Raw genomic sequence first — 17797 nt, forward strand, 5'->3', positions numbered from 1 at the left:
AGTTGAGGCTCCTGGCATCTTTCCTGCGGCCTGCTCAAAAGCCTTGTTTTCTCTTTTTACAGGCCCTGGAGAGGCCATGGACACATCTGAGGCGGCGGCGGCAGCCCAGGCAGAATTGGGTCACTTGGGCTCAGAGGGCCCTGAAGGTCAGACTACCACAATTCCCATTGTGCTCACACAGCAAGAACTGGCTGCCCTTGTTCAGCAGCAGCAGCAGCTTCAGGAGGCTCAAGCAGCAGCTGCAGCGGCTGCCGCCGTGCAGCAACAGCAGCAGCAACATCCACCTCAGCACTCGCTGCCTTCCCACTTGCCTACAGAAGCCCTGGCCCCTGCCGATAGCCTCAACGACCCAGCCAGTGAGAGCAATGGTCTCAGTGAGTTGGCCAGTGCAGTCACCAGCACTGTTGGACTACTGCCCCCCACACCCACTGAGAGTAAGTGATGCTGCGGGGGTGGGGACAAAGTTCAGGATGCATGAACAGGACATATTGGTGATGGAGGACCAAAACAAAAAGGTGTCTGGTGGGGGAGAGAAGCGGTAGTGTTCTGCTTTGTCCTTCAGTCCAAATAGTCACTATCTTTGAGAGAGATGTAGTTGTCTTCATCTACATCTTCCGTAGGAGGTTTGCCTTTTTCTGTACCCACCATGTTCACTTCCTTTTGATGCACATTGTTCATAAGCAAGCACATGTTGTATGGAACTCGCCTTCTCCATCAGTGTAGAAGGGTATCCAGAGTGGGTTAATCCTTCTATTTGTCAGAAGGCAAAGTTTTTTTCAACTTTCCAGGGGGAGGAACTCCTCTGCATATATCTCTAGTTAGGATTGCTGTTTTGGGTGAGGTTTCCTGTCCAGGCAATCTTGCTGTAAGATACTTGTTACCCTTTTGATTCTGGATTATTTCACTCTCTTGGTTAAGGTAGAACTGAAGATTTGATCCAAACTTGGGTTTGTTCTCTAGCTCTGGAGACAGGGGATCTGGGGTCTTCATTTAGTGTCTTCCTCTTCCAGGTCTTGCTCCATCTAACACTTTTGTCGCACCTCAACCTGTAGTGGTGGCGGCTAGTCCAGCAAAACTGCAGGCAGCTGCTGCTCTGGCTGAGGTAGCTAATGGGATAGAAGCAGCTCCAGTGGTAAGTTTAGGGAGATTGGGGTAGGGAATGCAGGGGTGAGTTTTCAGCTCCCTAAAGCTTACACCCTGTTTTCCTCACCATGCCTAGAAACTAGAGCCTCCTGCACAGCCTCCAAAGGTGCTTGTGAAGAAGGAAAATCAGTGGTTTGACGTGGGTGTTGTCAAGGCAACCAACATGATGGTGACACACTACTTCCTGCCTCCTGATGATGCATCTGCCACAGAGGTGGGTGGTTTGGATATACCTTTTGCCCCCTTGATGGTGCACTCAGCTTAAAGATCCAAGCCACAGCACATGCTTCCCATTCTCAGTTGTGGCCACACTAGGATAGTCCTGAAGTCCCTTTTTTATTCTTGTCTGTTCACTGCAGGATGACTCGGGCACTACCCCTGATTATACTCAATTCAAGAAGCAGGAGCTACAGCCTGGCACTGCTTATAAGTTCCGAGTGGCAGGTATTAATGCCTGCGGTCGGGGCCCTTTCAGTGAAATCTCGGCATTCAAGACCTGTCTGCCTGGCTTCCCGGGTGCACCCTGTGCCATTAAAATTAGCAAGGTAAGTGGTTCCTCTTTGTGCCCAAGCCCTGCTATCCCAGTGGTCTCTTCTTGATAGCTGAAGTGACTCTCCTAGTCTCACCTGTTTTTAGTTTATTTTTCCTGTTGTGGTATGGCAGTTGTTTACAAAACTGCTCCAGTCTTCATACTCTCCTTATTTGATATTTTGTGTCTGTCTCAGAGTCCAGATGGAGCCCACCTGACTTGGGAGCCACCTTCAGTCACTTCTGGGAAAATCACAGAATACTCTGTGTACTTGGCCATCCAGAGTGCCCAAGCAGGCGAGCCCAAGACTGCAGCCCCTGCTCAGCTGGCCTTCATGCGAGTTTACTGTGGGCCCAGCCCTTCGTGCCTGGTGCAGTCAGCTAGTCTCTCCAATGCCCACATAGATTACACCACGAAGCCCGCCATCATCTTCCGCATTGCTGCCCGCAATGAGAAGGGCTATGGCCCTGCCACGCAAGTCCGGTGGCTGCAAGGTGAGTGGAAGACGAATTAGAAGCTTAGGGTTGCAGACAGTCTCCTGTTTGTGATCTTATTCCCTGAGGGAGAGAGAGCAAAATAAATCCAGTATGTGTATCCCCATGTATATGAGTTACCAGGACTCATTGGTTCTTGTTCAGTGTAGTATTTTGTGCCATGAAATCTCAAAAGTTGGACATGTTTATACCAGTTTCTGTCTACCACTGCAGTCTCCAAAGTGGAGACCGCTGTATGATGGTAAACTGGTCCCCAGTGCAGACAGCGCTGACTGTTCCACTCTGAGGGGGGCCTCTCTTTGGCGCCACAAATCGTCTCCAATCTTTGCACCAGCCAGCTGTGCATGCCTGGAAATCCAGACACAAAGCCAGCTGGGGCAAAAGATTCCAGAAGCACAAGTGAGCTTGAAGGCTGGGGGGTTCTGCAGCATGAACAAGAGGCTTCCCCACAGAGTGGTAAGTGCCATTCACATGGGGGAGGGATTCAGCAGGGCACTGACTGGATCCAGCCCGCTGACTGGAGAGCCCTGGTCTACCAGTATGTAGGATGAGATCTTCCTGGGGCTGAGTGCCCTTCAGTTAATTTTATTTGAGCGCGAAGGGCCTGCCAACCTTTAATTGAAGTCTGGGTAGACGTGTTCTTTAAGTTTCATTTGTAAAGAGAATTTCAAAAGTTTGGGCAATATCACTATTTGGTGTTGCATGTCTTGATGGGTTTTATCCATAAAGTCTTTTTCTACCCAGAGCTCAAGGGCTCAATATTTGTAAAGCTCCCTATTCTTTAAAAAAGGTACAGCTTGAGTTTTGAGAGATGTCAGTTGTGAGAGGGGCCAGTTTGCAGCATATTAACGTCCTCACTCCTGCATATAAACACTTGCTCCACTGTTTGAGAAGAGTGGTCGGCTAAAAAGACAGAAGTGGTCAGTCAGTCCTGGATTATTTAGTTGGAGACAGGTGGATTATTTATCCACCTCTTTGATGTTTGCTAGAATCTGGTTTAGCCCACTTTGGGCATGAGAGGGAGGTTCTCTGGAAATGAAGTGTCATCTCCAGGTCACATAACATACTCTTCTCTTTGCAGAGTCCAGTAAGGACGGCTCCATGATAAAACCAGCCAACAAGCGGCCGCTTTCTTCTCCTGATCTGTGAGTATCTCCTTAATGGTGCCTTGCTAGAGTTGGGAGGGATGCTGATAGGAGAGAACACTTTATGGGACATCAGGTTATCTTCTTCCCTCATTCCCCTCCCAAGTCTCTATTCCAGCTGGCCTGAGCCCTTTCGACAGCGGCCAGAGGTGCAGGTCTCCTTTCTGTTCCAGTAGCATCTCCTTGGAACTTTTCTGAATAGATCCTGTGGATTGAGTGGGAGACTGGGATTTAGTCTTGAGAGAGTGTGTATGCTTGCACAGATACAGCTTCAGACACTGGCATTTGAATTGACATGTCTGGGCCAAGGCAGTGAAATTATTAACTGGGCATTGCTCACACACATTCTTATATTGCCAGCCCCACTGAAGTGGGCCCTGTGTCTCATGTTTAATTGTGGGGGGAGGGGGAAGCTGTGCCCTTCAGATTTTCCTTCGCATGCATGAAAATGTCTTCAGTCAGCAGTGGGTCTACATTTTCCCTACTTGTCACTCTCTAGTATCCAAAAACTGAGGTGCTTTCTTCTCATCCACTAGGAGGCAGAATCTGTTGTGGCTAGACTAGCAAGCATTTCCATCAATAGGCCAGTCCTCTTCTGCCTCCTCCATACAGACATAGGTTATTGTTCTGGTGAAGGGGCCAGTTAACATTGGCTTGTTCTTCCGTGACCAGACCACCTTACTGTAAAAGAGGTTTTTAGCTTTTTTTAAAGAAGTCAAGCAATCACCAAAAGTCAGGCTCCAGTAGGATGATCACAAGCCAACTTTGTGGCTGAGTCTTGTCTTCTGGGCAATGAAGAACACAGTCAAGGGGGTCCAGGTTGATGTGCAAACTGACCGGTGTTTATGGTCTTCTGATAGAGGAAGATAAAGCTATGATCCTCCCCCCTCCCCCAGTTTGGAAATGAATAGGCCAGTGTTTCTCAAACTGTGGGTCAGGACCCACTAGGTGGTTCGTGAACCAATTTCAGGTGGGTCCCCATTCATTTCAATATTTTGTTTTTTAATAGATTAGACTTGATGCTACCATAGTATGTGACTGCATTTGGGGAAATGTTACAGACTTGTAATTTTAACAAGCTACTATGCATATTCTTTTAACAATGATAGTCAATGGGACTTAATTCTAGGTAGGATTGCAGCCTAGGATTGTTAAAAATATTCCTGCTTGTTGATGTCACTTCCAGTCATGACATCACTTCTGGTGGGCCCTGACAGATTCTCATTCTAAAAAGTGGGTCCCGGTGCTAAATGTGTGAGAACCACTGGAATAGGCTATAGGGAGCTGGATCTCACTGTTCTTCCTTCCTCTTTCAGGAAAACTGCTCCAAAGAAGCCCAAAGCAGATGGGCAGTGAAGGGCGCCCCCAGCTGTCCCCTCTTCTTGCCTGCTCCACAGCCTCTGCCTGAACCCCAGCCAGTCAGCCACCTCTGTGTGTGGAGGAAGATGGCACCACAGAAAGCACATTTCACACACTGTGGGGCTGGACTATTGGGGGGGGGGGGAGAAGAGACACAGAGGCTCATGCGACAGGGGCCATCACTGTGCCAGGCCCCATCCTAGGAAGGGGGAAGAAAGAATGGAGCTCCTCCTCCACCCCTTGCTGCAGCCCTGTTAACATGGACACTTATGTTAGGGGTGTGTGTGGAAGGGGCATTTGTTATCCGGGGAGGGGGGCTGTTGGGGTTTTTTTACAAGTTGCAGTTACAGGAATGAAGTTCTTTTTGTATTCCCCAGCATCCTGTGTGTTGGGGGTGGGAGAGCTGTTCTCCTTGCCTCCAGTTCTTGCCTCTGTACAGACCCCCTTCCTCAGTTTAGTTTTTAGTGTCTGAGTTAGTAATGGAGAGGAGTCTGTGCTATTGAGGGGGGATGTAATGTGGTTGGACCACAAATGCAGCTACTTCGATCGTTGGGGCGGGGGGGGGGGGAGTGCAGTTCATTCTACAGCAGCTGTTTTAATGCTCAGCCCAGGGTGCTTGTGGCTTTGACCCACTGACCTACTCCCTCTTTCCCCTATACAAGCAGCAGTCCCTCCTTTGCAGCACAAGCCGATTTTTTCCCTCCGCTCATCCCTTTCCAAGCCACAAGGTGGCATTGTCTAGGCAGGTGTCTTGCCATTCCTCTCCATTATTTTGTATAAAACATTTTTTAGGAAAAAAAAATTAAAAAAATGGTGGTGGGGGGCTGTAGCCTGACTTACTGGGGCAGGGCTATAAGGTAGGAACAAGGCTGCAGGAGAATGTTTCTAAGTGCAGCTATCTTTCTCTTCCCCATCTGAGGCAGGAATCTAGGTTCTTCCTTGGAGAGGGGGCAATATGTGCATCTTCTTTACCCCATCCCATTCTGGCTGCCTCTCCAGACATTCCATAGAGAAGAGCAGCCTATGTGTATTTGGCAGAGATGTGTACAAAACCCAAAGGGTGCACACCAGTTGCCCTGCCCTGCCCCTCTGTTTCAATGAGCTTGCCAGGCAAAGCAGCCCTTAAAAACTCATAAAAATTCCCACCACCACCCAGGAGCAGATCTCCCCTCCCTCCCTTGCTCTGTGCCCTGGTCTTTTGTATTATAGTGTATTTCGCTGTGTCCCCTTCCCTGTTCAATCCCTATGATCCCTTCCTACCTCTTTGCCAATTTATTTTCCATTGAGACAGGAATAGCCCTCATAGGAGTTTCCCGTGGCTATCCACCCTTTCCTCTACCCCAGTGCTGCGTATCTGTCGTTTTTGTGCTATTTTGAACAATTAAAGTCCTTTTTTTTTTTTTTTTTTTGAAACAAGACTGTGTTTGCAAAATTGGATCCTTCTTTCACTCCCGTAGGAGTTTTGGGCAAAATTTGGGAGAAGCGTCTTTTTCCGGGGGGGGGGGGGAGAGGAAGGGCTGCGCTATAGCTGTTTGTACCACAGAGAGGCATGAGAGAAGAGTTCATGTTTATTTCCAAGGACCTTAAATGCAAGCAGGCCAGCATACTATGTGGCTCACCTCTTGGGTGACTGCCCTTTCCAGAGGAACAAAGGTGTGGACTATGGGGTCAGCTACACAAACTATGCTGTCATCTTGCCACCTGTCCTTGGTTGAGTCCTATGGGGTATGCGCCCCCCCCCAATTGCAGTGCAAGTGTATACAGAAAAAAGAAATCTTCCCATCTGAGTTTAGGCTCATCAGCAGCCACACTTCTGCTGGGGTGCTCCTTCTGGTGGCCTGGTCTCCAGGTGAACTGAGTCAAGTGGTGGCTGCTCGGGCACCTTGCGCTGGGGTGAGAAAGAGAAAAAAGCCATGAGGTGGCAAGATGATGGATGCTATTAGGAATGGAAGCAGTGACTCCTGGGGCAGAGCTTTGCTGTAACGTTATGGAAATGCAGAAGGTAGAGGGCTATTTGGAGCTTATTACCATGAGGGCACATGGTCTGGCTAGGGTCTATTTAGGTTTTATTGCTCTCAAGATACGACTGGTTTCTTACATGCTTTAGTACGTTGCGTATGGCCCATTCAAACACATCTTGCACATTTGTGGCTGCTTTGGCGCTGGTTTCAAAATATGTGGCTTCATGAAGCATGCTCCATTCCTCAGCTTCCTCTGAAAAGACCTAGACAAAAACAGGGTTTGTGTGTGCTCTGTGCTCCCCTTTTTCTGTAGTACTAAGAGCTTGAAGCTTGTGCTTTTGGTCTATACCAGGGGTAGGCCAAACTTGCTTAACAAGAGCCGTATATGATAAACTTCAGAGATTTGAAAACCACAAGTGACATGTTTGAGAGTCACAATATTTAAGCATTTAAATTCTTAGATATATTTACTTATCCTGAACATTAAACTTTCATTTTAATCCAGTGGATTCTCGGTTTATACTTGAGATTTATAAAGCTTGGGGAAAAAATTATCTTTTCTATTAATTGTGATGCCAAAAGGAACTCTGCCATTTATTCCTGCGAGCCACACATGTGAAAGCAGCAGTTTGGCCACCCCTGGTCTTATACAATGAAAACAGACTCTTCAGATGACTTAGTTCTTCACCAGATACCAAACTGTTCTTTTTGGTATTCTACATGATGACAACAGTGTGGAATCCATATAACCCCTAAAGCTTGTTATTGGCTTATACACAGCCCACCTACTGTAGTTCTGTGAAGAAGCTTCATTAGTCTCTGCCTCTACCTGGATTAGGTGCTATAAAGATCTGGAGTTCTGTTTACTACATTCCTTTCTTTTGTCGCATATTGTAAGCCCACCTCACGGTTCTCCAGGTCTGTCTTGTTTCCAATGACAGCAACAGGAAAGCTTGCCTCTTCCCCTGGCTCAATCTGCCACATGAGCTGCTTGTGCCACTTCTCCAAGGCTTGAAAAGAACTGGAAGATGTGACATCAAAGACGAGGAGGCAGCAGTCTGACCCCCGGTAAAGGGCAGTCCCCAGTGCCTGGAACCTTTCTGTGCCAGCGGTGTCCCAGATCTAGGGGCAGGAAAGAGGCAAGAGGCTAACTTTAGGCAAGAGGCCCTGGCTTCAAGACATAATTGGGCCCTTTTATTCTAGTAGTGTAGTAATGGGCCATTTGATGGCAGCAGGGATGGATTCTGTCCTGTCCATCTCCCCCCCCCCCCCCCCCGGAATTAGGGGTTGTCATAGGCTCAAGATGGTGTGAATTTGTGGCCCCTCCTATCATGCTATTAGGGAGATTCAGTAAACAATGGAGGAATCTAGTCAATATTTAAACAGGACTGTGTGAGCACATGCCCCAGGTGTGTGGAAGTATGTCATCTGACTTTAGGCAAAACTACTCTGTTACCTGAGCTGACTACAGTTCAGGACAACTTTTGTTCTAAAATCTTGAAGTGGATAGGAAAAGACTTTCTCCTCCCCCATTCTGCTGAGAGACCAGAAATAAAGCGGGTTAGGTGAGAAAAGCTGGAAGTGGCATTAGGTAGAAAGAATTTATTCCCATCCTACCAATCCTCCACAGCTAACCATTGAGAGTTGAGACATGGGCAGCATGTCTGCATGGGCATCTGCTGCCCATGTCTCAGCTCACAATGGTTAGCTGAGGAGGATGTCTGTTCAGAATATCTTGCCTGAAAGTGTGTGAGCAATGCCTGGTTAAATCAGGACTGTACCCTGACACTTCCCTGCTTCTCTCTGGGACTAAGTGAAAACTAATTTACACAGGTACCTGAACTCTGCTTTTCTTAGGGCAGAGGACATACAGTCCTGAATATTACTTCCATAGATGGAAATAGTACTACTACTACTAGCTTCCATATGTGGGGAGTCAGGAAGGAGTTTTTTCCTTGGGCCAACTAAGCTGGTGTTGGGGCAAAGGATTGTATCTGGCTTTGAGAGGGGCCATCCCATCACTCGCATCCGGACTGCTGCTTGGCCTCTATGGGATTGTTATTCAAAAGTGGCTGGTTCTCTACTTTTGCTGTGATGTTGGCTTTGCTACTGTTCTAGGAATGTGCAGCCCTCACATGGAATAATTGCTGAAATCCTACAGTGTGGTCTGAAGGCACGTGATGTAGTTTCTGATGCAACTGAAGCTACCATAGATACTCGCCTATAGTAGGTGAAACTTTTGCCAAGTAATCAAGCTCCAATTCTCACTTATCTCCGGGTCAATCAGAGGGAAAAGCCTTTCAACTCTGAGAAGTTTTGTTCTTCTCAGAACAAAGGCACCAAGTTTCTCAAGCAGCAGGCAGGCACAGCTCCTCAGAAGCAATTTGTTAACCTTTTATTCTCTTTCCTTCTGCTGCAGCCTGGTTCTGCTTGGCAAATGCTTGCAAAGCAAGTCTGTTTTTTGAAACACCAAGATGGGAATCCTCCTTTCCAGCTGAAGCAGGCTACAATTCAATGCACCCTTACTTAAGAATAACACCCATGGAAAGCAGTGGGTCTACTTCTGAGTAAAAAGGGTTGCAAATATATGTAGCTGCATCTCTCTGCTGTGAATTGAATTGCACACTCCCAGTTATGTGTTATGGGTTGTATGTTGTACGTAGAGCTTCTGGCTTAACACACCAGACACCTTAAAGGTGGATTTGATTCCTGGTTCTCCTGCAGTGGTTCCCAACCTTTTTCACTTGCATATCCCTTGGCAGCCCATTTCCATAAATTGTACCCTTCATATTAGCAAAATGTTTGTAATTAATAATACAAGCCTTCATCTCCTCCATATGAAAACCCAGACTTCATGTTTTCATCAGATATTTTCTCTTTTCATCTGTTTGAAGAACTGCCTTTGCACTGTTTTGCACCAGAAGTGTGCTGAGAAATTCTGGGTGATTGATCACTTTCCATATTATGTTTCAGCTTTTTTACTGTGCTGGTTTTCAATCACTGGTTCATAGATGAATTGATGACCAAAAACTAGCTATTAGCTTTCACAGCCAACTAGCTATCCCTCTTCCTGCCTTGCTGGTCCTGGTAAGGCATTCCTGTCTTGCAAGGCATTCTGGAGCATGACCTGCATTATGCCATTCTTTTTCAAGTACCCCTAAAGGTCCTGTTGAGTGTCCCTGGGAGTACATGAATACCAGGTTAGGAACCACTGTTTTACTGGTATGTTGTTTACATACCAGTGCACTTACTCTGATAGTGCTTACAAAAAGGTGAAGAACAGAATTTAAAAAGAATAAAAATGTATTTTATGATCTTTTACTATGTTTTTAATAAATTAGAGACTACAGTTCTTAGGTAACAATTAGTGGTGGGTTATTTTTCAGGATCTGGCCTCAAGTAAAATCAGACAAAACTATAGTCAGACACCCCCCTAAGTTTAACCCCCAACTTATCCGAGGGTCATAGAAAATTCCATGATTGTTGGCTCAAAACCTGCCCTCGACTTGGATCGACTTATAGGCGAGTATCTACGGTGAGTTGGCCTAGGTTTGGTAAACATGCTTTGATGGGAAATCATGGGGGAAACATATGTAAGCTTCTCGTGGGAAGAATGAAGGCTGCAATCCTAACCAACTTTCCAGCACTGAGGTAAGGGCAATGCAACTTCGAGGTAAGGGAACAAACATTGCCGTACCTTGAGGAGGCCTCCATGACTGCCCCACTGGCACAGGTATGCCAGTGCTGGAAAGTTGGTTAGGATTGCGCCCAAAGTGTTTTAAGTAAGTCTTACAACTCAAGAGGGCTGAAGTGGGTTTCTAAGACTCTGAAGTGATCTATAACTTATTTGGGGTTATGGAGAGATTTAAGAACCCTTGAACTGCCTTTACACAAATTGCAAGAGGAAACAGAAGTGGAAAACTGCTTCTCTGTTGTCAAAGATAATTATGAAGGGGTTGGTTTACTGCAAGAAACACAGCAGAGACCTGTGGTGCCTCTTCAGGCCTAACAAATTTTTATTATGGAGAGAAGACTTTATGTATGAGATGGTTTGAATGCACAAATGTTTGCTTTATTCTGGACACTCATTCTGGCTTTAAAATGCTGCAAGGCTTTGTTTTATCTTGAAGGCAAAAGAGTGTGTGTGTGTGTGTGTGTGTGTGTGTGTGTGTGTGTGTGAGAGAGAGAGAGAGAGAGAGACAAATGCATGAAAATGGCAATGGGTTAACCTTAGCTTGAACTTACCTGCACTGTTATTGTGCGTCCATCTATGTGTACTTCTTTGCTGAGGAAATCTGCTCCAATGGTGGCTCTGTAGCGGCTGCTGAAGCGGTTGTTAACATACTGGTTCATCAGGGCTGACTTGCCTACCCTGTGAGGAATGCAGCAGTGTCAACATTAAATCCTGTAAACCAGTTAGTGCCCTCTTTCCTCCCTTTAGCCTTTGAAAGGCTGTGTTTAGAGCTAGTCCTCTCCTGGTAAAAGAGAAGTTTCCTTTCCATTTTCCAACTCCATTACTGCCTCTGTATATGCACTGTGAGGGAAGTGGAGAAACCCTATAGTATGCTATAGGGTGCAGAATTCAGCAGCTGAAGAACTCCAGCTTTTATTTTTTAAAAATGATATTGACTATTATGATTGCAGGGGGAACACATAGGGAAGCTTGGACTAAAAAAGTTAAGTGCCAAAATTCAGTACCTCATATCGTTTCCTGTACCTCCCTATGACTACCTAAGCATACTACAGCAGCTCTCAAGCCTTTTGGTCTCCAGAGCCCTTTATGCTCCTAAGTGGACTCTCCAGGAGGCTCCACACATGTGGCACAGTGCTAAGCAGATAGCAGCCACTTAATGGTGTACTCATGGAGTCGCTGAAAGGGTCTCAGGAAGCCCCATAGCTCCTTGGAGCACACTTTGAGAAATGCTGTTATACTCTATGACAGCATGTCTCAATCCAACTGGGTCAGGACCCACTAAGTGGGTCACAAGCTAATTTCAGGTGGGTCATGTACCACCTAGTTCAGCAACCACTGAAAATACAGGGTACAGAGCTGCAGGGCAGGATAGAGAGCACTAGGGTAGTAAGGGGGGCAAGGGGGCCAACAGCCCCGGGTGTCACCCTTGGGGGGGTGATACCACTAGTGAGCAAAATTGCTAAAATCGCGGTGGTTAGGAATGACCCCATCATGCTGGACATTGAATGTGTACTTTACAGTAAAACACAATGGGAAAAAACAGTGAAATATCTCTATTCTATCAAATGTTATGGCCAAAAAACAAAAATGCAACTGTAACAAATGACAAATGCATGGAGCCCTATGGAAAGTGAAACTTAGCCATATTGTGCATTTGCATGCAAGTAGGCAAGCTTGCCATAGTCCATTGGAAAGGACAGGCTGAGAGGAATCCAATGGCACCAGATTGGTCCTGATTCAATAAACGCAACCCCCCAAAACACGCAAGAATGAACTGTATTGAACCCTATGGAAAGCAAAACAGCTACATGTTGGTGTTGACAAATAGCAAAGGTGCCTTGACTCATGGTTAGGTCAGGCAAAGAGGAATGAAAGGCCACCGGAATGGTCCCGATCTGGTGAAAGTGGAGCTCAACAAATGCTCCAGAAGGCAGCCCCCCCCCCCAAATAAAAGGAGTAAAACAGAGGTTTGGACGGTAAGGTGATTTTTCTTTTTCTGGCTTATAATGCTAGGGGTGTCCTGATGGTGACATGGTTTAAATCAGTGTTTCTCAAACTGTGGGTTGGGACCCACTAGATAGGTTGCAAGCCAATTTCAGGTGGGTCCCCATTCATTTTAATATTTTATTCTTAATATATTAGACTTGATGCTATCATGGCATGTGACTGCATTTGTGGAAATGTTACAGACCTGTAAGTTTAACAAGCTACTATGTATGTTCTTTTAACAATGATAGTAAATGGGACTTACTCCTGGAATTGCAGCCTAGAATTGTTAAAAATTTCCCTGCTTTATGTCACTCCTGGTCATGACATCACTTCTGGTGGGTTTTGACAGATTCTAATTTTAAAAAGTGGGTCCCAGAGCTAAATGTGTTTAAACCAGAGCTAAACCACTGGTTTAAATAGAAGAACTTAAATTGAACTGGGCACTGGGTAGGGCTGAAAATCTTAACTGATTTGGGGGGGGGGGAGTGGGGCTATGATTGCAGGCAGGCTACAGACAAAATTCACTTGGTGGAACAGGGCTGGCTTCCCCTTGTTTTATTATTTTTGCTTTACTTTAATTATTTATATTTATTTTAATTTCTTTGATATCATGTCCAGCCAAGGCATTACTTCAGGTGGGTCCTGCACAGATAATCATTCTAAAAAGCAGGTACCAGTGCTAAGTGTTTGAGAACCACTGCAGTAAGAGTAAGGTGACACCCAGGGGTTGGTGGTGACACCACTAGTAACTGAAATTGTGGTTTTTAGGAATAATATCATCATATTATATACCAGTGTTTCTCAAACTGTGAGCCAATTTCAGGTGGATCCCCATTCATTTCAATAGTTTATTTTTAATATATTAGACTTAATGCTACCAAGGTATGTTTCAGCATTTGGGGAAACGTTACAGATCTGTACTTTTAATAGGCTACTCTGTATATGCTTTTAACAATGATAGTGTGTGGAACTTACTCCTGGATAAGTGTGGGTAGGATTGCAGCCTAGAATTGTTAAAACTCTTCCTGTTGATGATGTCACTTCTGGTCATGATATCACTTTCAGTGGGTCCTAATAGATTCTCATTCTAAAAAGTGGATCCCGGTGCTAAAAGCTTGAGAACCACTGTTATATACCATTTGATGCGTAATTTACAGCTGAATGCAATGAAAAAAAACTGGAGTGAAATATCTTCATTCCATCAAAAGCTATAGCCAAAAAACCCAGAAAACAAAAATGCAACTGTCTTATGTAACAAAAAGTACATTTATTTATTCAGAAAATGGATCAATGAGACTGAGTGTTTGAAGATGATTAGCTAATGGAACCAATAAGATGTTAGTAAGGTGACAGCCTTGGGGAGTGGTGACACCATCAGTGACCAAACTTGTGAAAATTGTTGTTTTTAGGAATAATACTATCATGTTATACCATTGATGCATAATTGACAGTAGAATGCAATGAAACAAACTGCATTGAAATATTTGTGTTCTATCAAAAGCTATAGCCAAATAACCAGAAAAGAAAAATACAACTGCCTCATGCTACAAAAAGTGGATTTTCTTAACTCAAAACTGACCAAAGAGTCCGAGTGTTTGAGAGCTAATGAGGTGTTATGATGACACAGCATGGAACCAAGAAGCTGTTATTAAGAGCCAGTTCCCTTTTCCCATGTATCAGAGCTAATACTACGATTCAGTGGTGTGAGTATCATCCAGCTGGCCACTTTTTTTTGTTGGTGACTGGTTGGGTAACCTGTACTGCTCTATAGTGAAATAAAGTTAATGGGGGTTACACCATGAGTTATCAGACCAGGTGCCACCAACCCTAGTGATGCAGTTGGTTGGAGGGTTGTATACTGGCTTAGCTTACTTTTAAAGTGGGTTCTAAACGTTGGCGGTGGACTATGTTCTATCAGTGGTTATTAACCATGATAGCTACGTTGAAGCTCCAGATGCAGGGGCGTCTGTCGCAGGGACAGGCATCAGCACTGTCTCAACTTCAGAGCCCAGGTCAACCAGGTAGGTAGAACTGGCCTCCCACCTGAACTTGACTTTTTTATTGCGGATGTTTTTTTTAAGAAAGCAGCCCATTTCTGCTGCACTACCCAGTAGTGTGCAATGCAGCAGCAGCAGCAGCACGCACCCCCTTCCCTTCCGGTCTCGACACTCGCGGGGAGAGTGAGGACTGGCAACTTGAGCATCCTGCTGGGCGCCGAGGTGCGCGTGCGCAGCTCCGAGCGGGGCTCCGCAGCTCCCTGCGCACAGGGCAGGCGAGCGGGAAGGGCCGAAACCAGAACTGGCTTGCAGGCAGGGCTTGGGGCAGAAGCCAAAGGGCGAGAGCGGAGCCTGGACGCCGGAAGGGGAGTTGCACCTCCACTCGAGCCCTAGCGGGTCCCTGGAGGCGGGAGGTCACTGCTACGCTCGCCGACTTTCGCCTGCAAGCCCGCCCCACCTTCTGGGTGCCTTCCAGGCTGGGCAGCTGCAGCAGGTGCCCGAGGCCGCCCCCGCCCACCAGCGCTGCCTGCCCATACCGGGCACCGAGTGCTCGCTCTTCGCCTTCCTTACCCCGAACTCCCAATCAGGAGGATCTTCAGATGCGAACGTCTGAACATAACGGGGCGCTTCCGCCAGAACCTGGGAAGGAGAGACAGAAGGAGGGTGAGGGCAGCAGGAGCGGGAGCAGGCCCCTCCCCACGCCCCGCTTCGCCGCCTGCCCCGCAGGTGCGCCTTCCCTTGCAAGGGCTCCGGAGCTGCTTTGGCTGCCCAGCCGCTTGCAGCTCCTGGCTGTGCCCTCGCGGCAGCAGGGGGACTTTCGCAGGCTCCTCCGGCGAGCTCCCGCGGCTCGCATTCCTACCTGGCTTATCAGAGCTGAAGGGGCGGAGAAGGAAAAGGGAGCTGCCGAGGTGCCTTTCAGCTAAGCCTGGGAAGAGGCAAAGGGGCTGGGCTGGGCTGGGCTGGGACGAACCGAAAGCACCGCCGGATCAGCAGTGCGCAAAGGCTTCAATTGTCCAGACCGAGTCCCGGAACTAACTGAGAATGGCTGATGTCAACCCTGGAAGAGTGCCTCTGAGCACATGCAAAGGGCATGCCTTCCTCCTCGCCTAGGAACGAGCACAAGATAAGGGCTCGGTTCAAGGGGGCGCTTCCCGGGTGTCTCCAGCACCAGGCGCGGAATGGAAGACCTGCTGGCAAGACTGAGTAGCAGAGGCTCTCAAGAGAATTCAGACGCAGGGCTTGAGGGCCTCGCCTGGGACATCGGTTTTGCAAGACAGTCCATTCACATTTGACATTCGGATCCTGTGCGGCTGCTTAAATGGGAGGCCCAGACCAGCTGCATAGACAACTTCATAATGCAAATAGACTTTCAGTGCCAACCCACGCCTGTGTTCAATGGGCCTGTGTTCAATGGGACCCAGATAAGAATGCATAGGACTGCAGCCTTAGTGCAAGATATTTGAGGTTTTTGTTTTACCACCTATGAATATATACACATACAGGGTGTCTGTAAAGTCTGTGTGCACTTTAAAAAATTTATAACTTTGTAAGAATTTGTGCTAGAAAGAATCTGTAAAAAGTATTAGAAAGCCTAGTGTACCTAGTTTTTAGTAAAGTTATTGAGCATTTCTTCAACACAATATTTTTAACAATTTTGCTAAACTTTAAAAACTCTTCATTTTCAGAATTACTTATGACCCATGGCTTCAACAGAAGAAAAAGTAAACTGTGTCCTTTGGTTGGCTGAACTGAAATCTACTGTTGCTGTACAAAGAAAGTTTAGAACTGAATACAGTAAAGAACCACCTCATAGGAACTCTATTACCAAATGGATGAAGAAATTCAAAGAGACAGGCTCTGTCCATGATAAGCTGCGGTCTGGCCCCCACGTTCGCCAGACTTGACTCCATTAGATTTTTTTTATGGGGACATGTGAAAACAATTGTGTATGCAAGTAAACCTCGTTCATTAGAAGACTTGAAAGCTAAAACAACTAATGTGGTTTCAGTCATTACTGTAAATCAATTGGCAAATGTGTTTAGAGAACTGCAAAATTGTATTACCTTTGTATTACTAATGGTGGTGGACATGTGGAAACTTAAAAAGTACAATAAAACAATAAAAAATATAGATTTTCTTCTTTCTAATACTTTTTACAGATTCTTTCTAGCACAAATAAATATATATAAATATATATATATTTATAAATATAAATAAATAAATATAATGTCTTTTTTTCAAAGATGACATAAAACTTGAAAAAAGTTCATATGTAGAAGTCCTTTGTAATGTGAGGCTCTAAGTGGCAGCTTACTTAGCTTGGGCATAAATCTGGTTCTGGGGACATCTACCAGTAGTTACCAACATTTTTTCACTTGCATACCCCTTAGCAGCCAATTTCCATAAATTGTACCTCTCATATTAGCCCCACAAGGCACTCTAATACCTGCTCTGCAAGGCATTCTAATACAGACCTGCCTTTTCCCACCATTATTCTGTTTTTTTCGAGTACTCCTAAAGATTTTGGCAAGTACCCCTGGGGGTACACATACCCCAGGTTGGGAACCATTGATCTACACCAGGGGTCTCCAAACCCCGCCCCGAGGACCAGATGCAGCCAGCAGCAAGCCTCTATCCGGCCTGCAGCCAGGCTCTTGTCCCCTGAAAGCCTCTGGCCCACTCAGCTGAACACAACCAGAGCACAGCCAGAGAGGTTGAATGAATGAGCCCATTCATTCACTCATCTAAATTCCATCTCTAATTTATTTATTTAAATTTTATGTTTAAATTTTTTTTTCCAGTCCTCAACACCATGCCAGATATTTGATGCCAAAAAGAGCCCTGATCTACACCATGGCTTGGTGTAAGATTTACAAATGTTACCTTGCTATGAACTCACTAGCTAGCCTTAGTCAAAGGCTTGGAAGATTACTTGGAAGATAGTCTCACTGTGTGATGGTGCTTATACCTATGTAAGTGGGCATAGGATTGCAGCGTAGAGTGCTGTATACACGCTTAAGAACAATAATGATATGGCAGGATGTCTTGAAGCCAAGGTTGAATGAACACCCTGGTGGGCTCAGTTTTGGAACAATATGAGGTTGTGCTTAAAAATGAAAGAAATAAAATCAGAGTATTTTTTTCCCTCACTATTAGTCTGGAAGAGAGGAAGAAATTTCAAAAACAGTGAGTGGGACATGTCTTATTAGTTTTGATAGCTATACTGTGTAGCAAATGTACAAGAAACTTTATAGAATAAGGTAAGAAAGGACTTTCCATAGGGTTTCACTTTCCATAGGGTTCAATACATTTATCTGTATAGTGCAGTATAGTCCTTATAGTATAGTGTTAGTGTATATGCAAAACTAACACTGATCTTCACATAAAAAATCTGTCTTATATACATGATCAATTGCAGATGAATACTAGCCATCAGTAGTAATCCCATAAAAGAAGAGGGGATTTGGAAAGGGCAGCTTGTCATAC

The 17797-nt window shown here is 45.8% G+C and overlaps 2 protein-coding genes and 1 long non-coding RNA gene across 6 annotated transcripts in view; 2 read left to right on the plus strand and 1 right to left on the minus strand.

Moving 5' to 3' along the window:
* Positions 1-6088, plus strand: part of HCFC1 (host cell factor C1) — a 24381-nt gene extending 18293 nt beyond the window's left edge. For both annotated transcript variants that reach the window (XM_066617606.1, XM_066617605.1), the window contains exons 20-26: positions 63-434; positions 1011-1132; positions 1220-1357; positions 1503-1688; positions 1869-2166; positions 3248-3311; positions 4628-6088. In XM_066617606.1, the coding sequence (XP_066473703.1) occupies positions 63-434; positions 1011-1132; positions 1220-1357; positions 1503-1688; positions 1869-2166; positions 3248-3311; positions 4628-4667 (1220 nt within the window). In that variant the 3' untranslated portion in view covers positions 4668-6088. The remainder of the gene's footprint in view (positions 1-62; positions 435-1010; positions 1133-1219; positions 1358-1502; positions 1689-1868; positions 2167-3247; positions 3312-4627) is intronic.
* Positions 2874-15259, minus strand: LOC136641639 (ras-related protein Rab-7a-like). 3 transcript variants are annotated; one of them, XM_066617607.1, is made up of 6 exons: positions 15171-15259; positions 14882-14950; positions 10877-11003; positions 7535-7753; positions 6769-6894; positions 2874-3516 (listed from the first exon to the last, which is right to left on the minus strand). In XM_066617607.1, exons 2-6 carry the CDS (start codon positions 14926-14928, stop codon positions 3421-3423), a joined length of 615 nt encoding a protein of 204 aa, XP_066473704.1. In that variant the 5' UTR covers positions 14929-14950; positions 15171-15259; the 3' UTR covers positions 2874-3420. The 3 variants fall into 3 exon arrangements, with proteins under 3 accessions (XP_066473704.1, XP_066473705.1, XP_066473706.1); XM_066617608.1 differs by lacking the exon at positions 15171-15259 and having other exon boundaries at positions 14882-15153; XM_066617609.1 differs by lacking the exons at positions 2874-3516; positions 15171-15259 and adding an exon at positions 6149-6558 and having other exon boundaries at positions 14882-15153.
* LOC136641640 (uncharacterized) lies at positions 14584-16439 on the plus strand. Its single transcript, XR_010793899.1, has 2 exons — positions 14584-14974; positions 15997-16439. It is a non-coding gene; the product is annotated as an uncharacterized lncRNA (long non-coding RNA).
* Positions 16440-17797: the final 1358 nt, after the last annotated feature.

This window comes from Tiliqua scincoides, chromosome 2 (assembly GCF_035046505.1).
Source record: "Tiliqua scincoides isolate rTilSci1 chromosome 2, rTilSci1.hap2, whole genome shotgun sequence".
NCBI lineage: Eukaryota > Metazoa > Chordata > Lepidosauria > Squamata > Scincidae > Tiliqua > Tiliqua scincoides.